This window comes from Numenius arquata, chromosome 1 (assembly GCF_964106895.1).
Source record: "Numenius arquata chromosome 1, bNumArq3.hap1.1, whole genome shotgun sequence".
Classification (NCBI taxonomy): Eukaryota; Metazoa; Chordata; class Aves; order Charadriiformes; family Scolopacidae; genus Numenius; species Numenius arquata.
In genome coordinates this window covers 95,484,030-95,491,592 of record NC_133576.1, presented here as the reverse complement: position 1 = coordinate 95,491,592, position 7,563 = coordinate 95,484,030, and the positions used below count along the sequence as shown (strand labels likewise).

General features: G+C 47.5%; 1 protein-coding gene across 1 annotated transcript in view; it reads left to right on the top strand.

The window, feature by feature from the left end:
- The first annotated feature begins 1,465 nt into the window (after positions 1–1,465).
- The window catches only part of LMO7 (LIM domain 7), a 136,954-nt gene continuing 130,856 nt past the window's right edge, over positions 1,466–7,563 (top strand). The window contains exon 1 of the mRNA XM_074148826.1: positions 1,466–1,534. Within this exon, the coding sequence (XP_074004927.1) occupies positions 1,466–1,534 (69 nt within the window). The remainder of the gene's footprint in view (positions 1,535–7,563) is intronic.

The window sequence follows — 7,563 nt, the reverse complement described above, 5'->3', positions numbered from 1 at the left end:
GGGAGCAGGAGGGAAGTGTGGAGGCCACCTCTTGTGGCTCCAGCTCTGCCCCAGGCATCTCTGCTAGGGTCATTTTGTGTGAAAAAGAGTTCAAAACAAAGCATGGACATCTCCTGTCTTCCAAATCACAGAATGGTAGGGGTTGGAAAGGGCCTCTGGATATCATCTAGTCCAACCCCCCTGCCAAAGCAGGTTCTAGAGCAGGCTGCACAGGAATGCATCCAGGAGGGTTTTGCGTTCTCCAGAGGAGACTCCACCACCTCTCTGGGCAGCCCGTTCCAATGCTCTGTTACCCTTAAAGTAAACAAATTTTTCCGCATGTTGAGATGGAATTTCCTGTATTCCAGTTTGTGCCTGTCGCCCCTTGTTCTGTCGCTGGGCACCACTGAAAAGAGTCTGGCCCCATCCTCTTGGCACCCGCCCTGTAGGTATTTATAAGCATGAGATCCCCACTCAGTTTTCTCTTCTCCAGGCTAAACAGACCCAGGTCTCTCAGCCTTTTCTCGTAAGAGATGCTCTGGTCCCTTCATCATCTTCATAGCCCTCTGTTGGACTCTCTCCAGCAGTTCCCTGTCCTTCTTGAACCAGGGAGCCCAGAACTGGACACAGTATTCCAGATGGGGCCTCACCACCAGGGCAGAGGAGAGGGGAAGGATGACCTCCCTCGACCTGCTGGCCATGTTCTTTTTTTAATGCACCCCGGGTACAACTGGCCTTCTTGGCCACAAGGGCACATTGCTGGCTCATGGTCATCTTGTCCACCAGGACTCCCAGGTCTTTCCCTCCGAAGCTCCTCTCCTGGCTTCCAAAAGGCTCCTGACCTCATCCCCAAGCGGGGCAAGGCTGCAGAAGAGCGTGGAGTCCTTCCCTTCCCCCTGCTGCCGGTGCTGTCGATGGCCGCAAGGCAAGACCGGCCGGGCAGGAGGTGGGGGGGCCGGCGGGGCCCGGGGCTCCGGCTGCCCGACCGGAGGGAGAGCGGGAGGCGGCGTCCCGCAGGGTCGTCCCGGCCGGGCGGGGGCGGTCCGCGGGGCGGCAGGTGGCGGGGGTCCGGGACGGAGGTGGCCGGCCCTCAAAGGTGCGATTGTCCCCAGCTATTCCTGGTATGCGGCGGGGCGGGGAGCCGCCGGGGGCAGCCTCCACCGGGCGGCGGGAGGACGAGGGGCCCGGCGGGACGGAGCCACCGTCGCCGCAGGGGGGGCGTGTGTGCAGCCCCTCCCGGGCGTCCGGGGAAAGGGGGTGTGTGTTGCTTTACAGCCTTCGAATTCTTGCGGTCGCTGGGCGCCAGCGAGCTCCCTCCCGGCAGGGGGAGGAGGCGGAGAAAGGAGGGAGGGAGGGAGGAGACGGCGCGGGGAGCGTTAAAAGGAGGCAGCTGAATGACAGCGGCTGCTCCCCGCGCCCCCACCCCGCCGGAGGACCGGCCGCTTGATCCCACCTCCGCCTCTCCATCCCTCACTCACTGCTGGCCATGGAGGGGAGAGAGGACGTGGAGTGCGACTGCCAGGCGGCCTTCGCCGAAGCTCGGCGATGGGTAGAGGTGAGGCGTCCCTCGGTCCCCGTCTGTCTGTCTGTGTCACCCCCTTGTCGCCCCACGGCCCCCCCCGCCAGGTGGGTCGGGGGTCTCGCCGCACCCCCTGCGCGGCCCAGGGGCACCCCCCGCCGCCGCCGGTTGCCGGGCGGGAGCGTCGGGGACGCGGCTCCCAAACTTTGGTTTCTTTGTCAGCGGCTGCCGGCTGCTATTTTTAGAAGGTATCGTGCAAAGAGATCCGTCTCGGCAGTATCGCCGACGGCCCCCTCCCCAGAAATCCAAATTACAGGCTGGCGGGGCTGCCCTCCTGTCATTAGGGCTCGTAATTTCTTGCCATCTTGTAAATTACTTCTCCTAGCGCTTGCTCTGAGACGGTCTGAATTAAAGGCACTCCTCGTCTTCCTGTCTCGAAAGAGTTCAGGACAGAGAGCAACCTGAAATTACAGTCATTTTCTTTCTCTCCTATTTTTAAACATGAGTGTCTGACTGAGCACAGGGCTTGATGTAAATATCTTGTGTTTCCCTATCGTTGCACAAAGCCACAGTGTTGTGCGTTAATGCGCGGGGAAAGGAGTTGCTCACAGTTGTACCTGAGCGTGTGTGTGTGTGAGTACAGTCAGGGGAGCTGATGGCGTGGAAGGTGTTAAGAGAAATGTTAGAAATATCGAACAGCCTCGTTTAGAGTCAGTGTGTGCTCTTAGAGAGGAGCTTTAGCGTGCTGGTTTGTATGTGTTTTAATGTGTTAAGCTTATTTCTGTGCGCCTGTTCACTTGAGATGAAACTTCCATTGTCAGAAATGCTGCCCCAGTAACTTTCTGAAGAGTGAGTGTTCGGAGAAGGGTGTCTGTTACTTTTTACCTCCCCATCTTCTCAAGCTTGTCAAGACCCGAGTCCAGGCTTCTTTGTTTCCTCTGTAAAATGATGACATCTAGTGCTTAAAATCCATTGAGGATTTTGAACCGAGAGCACCGTAGGCGAGGGTATCGCAGATGACTTCTACAAGTGTCAATTCTGTAAGAGCCATCCGTGAATGTAGCTAATTAAAGCAGTCCTGGCTTCCTCAAGTGTCAATTTTGTCAGAGCTAGCTGTGAGTTTAGGTAATTAAAGCATTCCTCTCGAGCGTACATGTTCCTTACCTTGCTTTCTTTCAATTGGCAAAGCTTACTTTAAATAGTTTCAATCATTAAGGTTGATGTAATGTTGTCTTTGAAAAGGCTATTTTAGGAATTTGGGGATTTGTTCTGATTATTGTTAATTTTCATTTGATGCTGGCTGGTTTTCCTACAAAAGGTTCCCTCTCTGCCTGCCAGTAGCACATGGGAGCATTAGCAAAGGGGTGGAAGTGTAAAGGGCGCACTGTTTCTGTAGCGAAAAAACCATATGTTCAGCTTCCCCCCTCCCCTTCCCCATCTAATTTTTGTGGCTATACTTTGTTTCTGATACGTGAAAGCTGTTCTCGTTTTAAAGTAACTTTTAAACTTACCCCTTGGAGAGACGTTCTCTTGTAAATCGAGTAACTTAAAAACCTGAAGGTATTGATAAACAGGATGTTAAGAATTCCATAATGTTGAAGGAAGATGTAAATATTTATTTCCCTACGAAATGAGGTTTGCCTTTCAGAGAGTCTGTTGTGTTTCTCTACCCTTTAAATCCAGATGGATTAAAAAGCCACGACCAACTGTTTCCATTGTGTGAGATGAGTAAAGGTATTTTTAGAGTAAGGAGACACGGTCTCAAGGTTTTGTGAGTCTTGGTCAAATGCAGTGGTGTGTATGTGATTGAGAGTGGAACTTGGTGAGTCCTAATCATTAAACAATTAGTTTTGAAGATGAGGCAGATTTCCAAATATTTATGAACTTGAAGTTCTTATGTTTTGGTAAGGTTTTGTGTGCCAGCTTCCCCCTAACATTAGAGGAAGATGAAAGCATACAAACACTAGCTACTATATATTTAAAAGAACAAGCAAAAATCTCTTTGTAAACTGTTACTGTTTCCCTTTGCTAATGAATTCTGTGTAAACATTTTTCTGTATGTCAATACAGAGCTTTTTGGACTCTGAGACTTAAAAAAACCTTGGAAGACCTGAGCTCAAACCTTGAAGCTGAGAGCTTTCTGTAACGGGAATGAGGAGCTGTATTTGTTCAGATCTGAGGGGGAAAAAAAAGGCACCCCAAAACATCAAAAGTTTTCACCCCCATATGTTCTGGAAGCTTTTGGTGAGAGAAAATTGTGTCCTGGTCAGGTCCCGCTTCCGCCTGTTCCCAGCTGGAGTCTCCATGTTGTACGGCAGCCACTGGCTGGTAGGAGCTTAAATATCTGATCCTAGTTCTTAAGCTGTACCAAAAACGGAGGGGGGGGGGGAAGGAACAACAAAAAAACACCAAAAAACTCAACAACTTGATTAACAGCAATAACAACAAAAGATTTGCATCTGATATCTGGTGTTAGTTAACGAAAGACTTTGTTCTTCAATTCAGATTCATGTTGAGGCATAGTTTATGATAATGCAGACAAGGCAGGTCTGTAGTCTTTATGGTGCAGAGGCCTCTTAAAGTGTAGTCCCCAAACTCTTGTGTTTCATGTGATGTGTTGAACTGGAAGAGGAGATAATGTTGCTCGTCTTGGTATTGGTTACTCCCACTGGTGGTGGTTAGTCACTCTGGGAGAGCTGGCTGTCAAGGACATCTTCTGGGGAAAGAGTAGTCATTTTCTGTGCAAAACTCAAGCTCTTCTCAGGTGTCCCTTACCCAGAACCTAGCAGTGGTTATTGGTGGTGGGTTCTTTCATCTGGGATGTCTGGAGTCTTCTGAGCTCTGCCTGTAGCAACTGCTGCTGGTCAAACGCGCGTGCAGCTCAGCCTTTACTTAGCACCTCAGCTGGGGCAGACGGTGTGCGCCCAGACCAGAATAAAACACTGAAACAACACAACTCAGAAATAGTTTCTCCAAGGTAGAGCTGTGTTTGCCAAAGCTAGAAATAGCTGGGTTAAAATTATTTTACTGCGTACTGTTCCATTTTATAACTTAAGCGAGCCAAAAGCTGTTCCTCCAAACCAAAGCATTCTTCCCCTGGCTATTAAATATCCCAGACTGCCGAGTCTGTTTTCCTGCCTCAAGATGTGGGAGGGCAGCCTGCCTCTTCCTCTCTGCAGCCCACCACCAAGTTCATCCTCGTGAGCGAAGGGGAGACGTGGTCCCTCTCCCCCAAAACACCCTTCGCTATTTTAGGGATGATGTCTCTCTGAGAGTTCAAGAGGAAAGAAGGGTGTGTGCTGTTTTCTTGTAAAAAACAAAAAAAACAAAAAACAAAAAAAAAACAACCCAAAAAAAACCCCCCAAACCACTGCTTTTGATTCCTGTTCTGTGTCATAAATGAACCCTAGTCTTCAGGTAAATGTCTATGGTTTGAAATTGTTTGCTAAAGCAACTTGAAACCTAACCCACCAAGTCTGTTAATCTTTAGTTGCAGTGCCCTGAGGCAAATAACGCTTGAATATTTTTTTATTTCTTTTTTTTTTCCCCCGAAGTAGTCGAATGTGCAGATCCCGTCTGAGGGAGGGTGGGCAGTGAGCGTGTGCCTGAATCAATTGTTGGGAGGGAAGCAGCAGAGCTGTAGGAAAGCACATGGAACAACCTTGACAAATCCACTGAAGTGAAAAATAAGTGTTAGGCCAAATAACTCTTAATATCGCAAACTGTTACAGGGCCTCTTGGGAGCTTAATTTCTTCTGCTAAGAACTGATCTAGAGTTGCTAAAGTCAGATGTTCTGAAAGCTACTGATTTCATATGATACCATCGTCAAGAGCATCAGTCTCAGACTCACGAGCAGGAACCTGTGGTCCTGGGACTGTTCCTCATGCAGGGACACTGCAGTGGATCAGAAGTCCTTTCTAGTGCGAACACTACCCAGTGTTGATCACAGAATCATGGAATGGTTAGAGTTGGAAGGGACCTTAAAGATCATCGAGTTCCAACCACCTGCCATGGGCAGGGACACCTCCCACTAGACCAGGTTGCTCAAAGCCCCATCCAGCCTGGCCTTGAACACTTCCAGGGATGGGGCATCCACAGCTTCCCTGGGCAACCTGTTCCAGTGCCTCAACACCCTCACAGTAAATAATTTCCTCCTAATATCTAATCTAAATCTCCCCTCTTCCAATTTAAAACCATTACCCCTTGTCCTGTCACTACACTTCCTGACAAAGAGTCCCTCTCCGGCTCTCCTGTAGGCTCCCTTCAGATATTGGTAGGCTGCTATGAGGTTGATGGAGGGAGGTGTTTCACCATTAGGATTCCTGTAGCAAGATAAGGTTTTTATCCTTTTCAATAAGGCAGTGTTACAGGAAGGGAGTCCAGTGTGTCTGGACGGCAACTAAAGATACCTCTTGCTGCTCATATCTGCCGTGGCCATTAAATACGTAGTGAAATAGCCAAATTTATCTGCATGCTGTTGGGTGTGCTAACAATTTCATTTATGATTGCATTACAGTGTGCTTTTCAGAGTTCAAAACTATCTTCCTTGTGATTTAAAGGTATCTGTTACATTTTGGATGTTGGAAAATTATTTGGGGGCTTTTGTTTTTGTGTTTTTTTCCAGGAAAAAAACCCCAAAACCAAACACAAACACACATCCCCCCATCCCCTGCCTGCTCAGAAGATTAAAAAAGCAGATTTAGGAGTAGCTTGGTAGAAAGAGTCAGTTTGAGGATTAAAACGTGAGAGCCAGGACTACTTACTGAAGTCTTCTGGTTTGGAGCAACGGCGCAGCAATCAAATGCAGCGAATGGTCTCTGACATGTGGCCACCAAATGTTTTTGTTTGTTGAAACGTGTTCGACGTCTGCATTTCTACTGTATATTTTTATGGCTTGTGCAGATGCAGCAAGAGGTGTCTAGCAGCCACGTTTTCCCTGCATTTGCATGGAGATCTTACCTCGGTGATTATTTTGTTTTGTTTTTCCCCCAAGCATGAATCTAATGCGTACAGTCTGGTATGGCAGACGGGAGGAATAACTGTAGAGACAGAAGACTCATCTTACTGTTCAAATCCTCTTCTCATAGGTACCTCTATTTCAGTTGAACTAATCGTTATGAAAAGTTGTTTTTTGTTTTTTTTTGTGTCTCTGTTCTGGGTAAGGTGTCCTCAGATAGCGTGTAGAGAGCCAGTCAATGTCCTGGCTGGTGTCAGAATGAAAAACGTGTGAATGAAAAGGCAAAATCTATATACTGTGTTGCTTAAACTATGCCTAATACTGGGTAATTCTGTCAAGTCATAAAACCTGGGTGGGCTGGTTTCTGGAGAACTTCTTACAGCCCGGCTGCCAAAGTCCTGGCTCACGTCTACATAAGGGATGTATTTAACTCTCTTTTAGGTGGATGCATCAATATTTCATTACTACGTGTAGATTCTTGGCAGTGAGCCCTTGCACGAAGTAAAACTAAGTGTATCCAATTAATGTATAAATATGAATTGATTCATAAATATACATGCTGTTAAGTAAATACTGTGGGGAATGTCAATCCTAGAAATAATGTTCTCTGCTGGCTGCAGACTATGAAAGTGCTGTGGCAAAATGTCATATAACAGGGCTAGCAATAATGTTTTAGAGGGAGAGGGTGACAGTAATACTGTTTTATCTGGCTTAACATTATTCTCTCTGTTACCTTGGTGTCCCCTTCCTTCTGGACCTCAGGAAAGGTGTCTGTAGTGTATTTGGTGATGTGTTTGAGAGAAAAATGGGACTGATTTTTGCTTGAGAGTAGAATCCATTTCCTGATTTCTGCAAGGTGGGTTTATATATTTTCAAGTTAAGTCTATATTTGGATTTCTGGGAGATGCTTGCAGTCTGTCTTCACGCAGTCCTGTGCGATGGGCATGCATAGCTTTGAGCTGAGTTCACAGTGTAGTTTCCTTTGTGGATGGTTTATCTTTGTAGTTTTGAGCATTGTGTTAAAACTTCGCATGAAAGCAGCGTCTGCAGACACTTTAAGAGGAAGAATTAACTTGTTGACTATAGAAATGGATATGTCTTCTATAC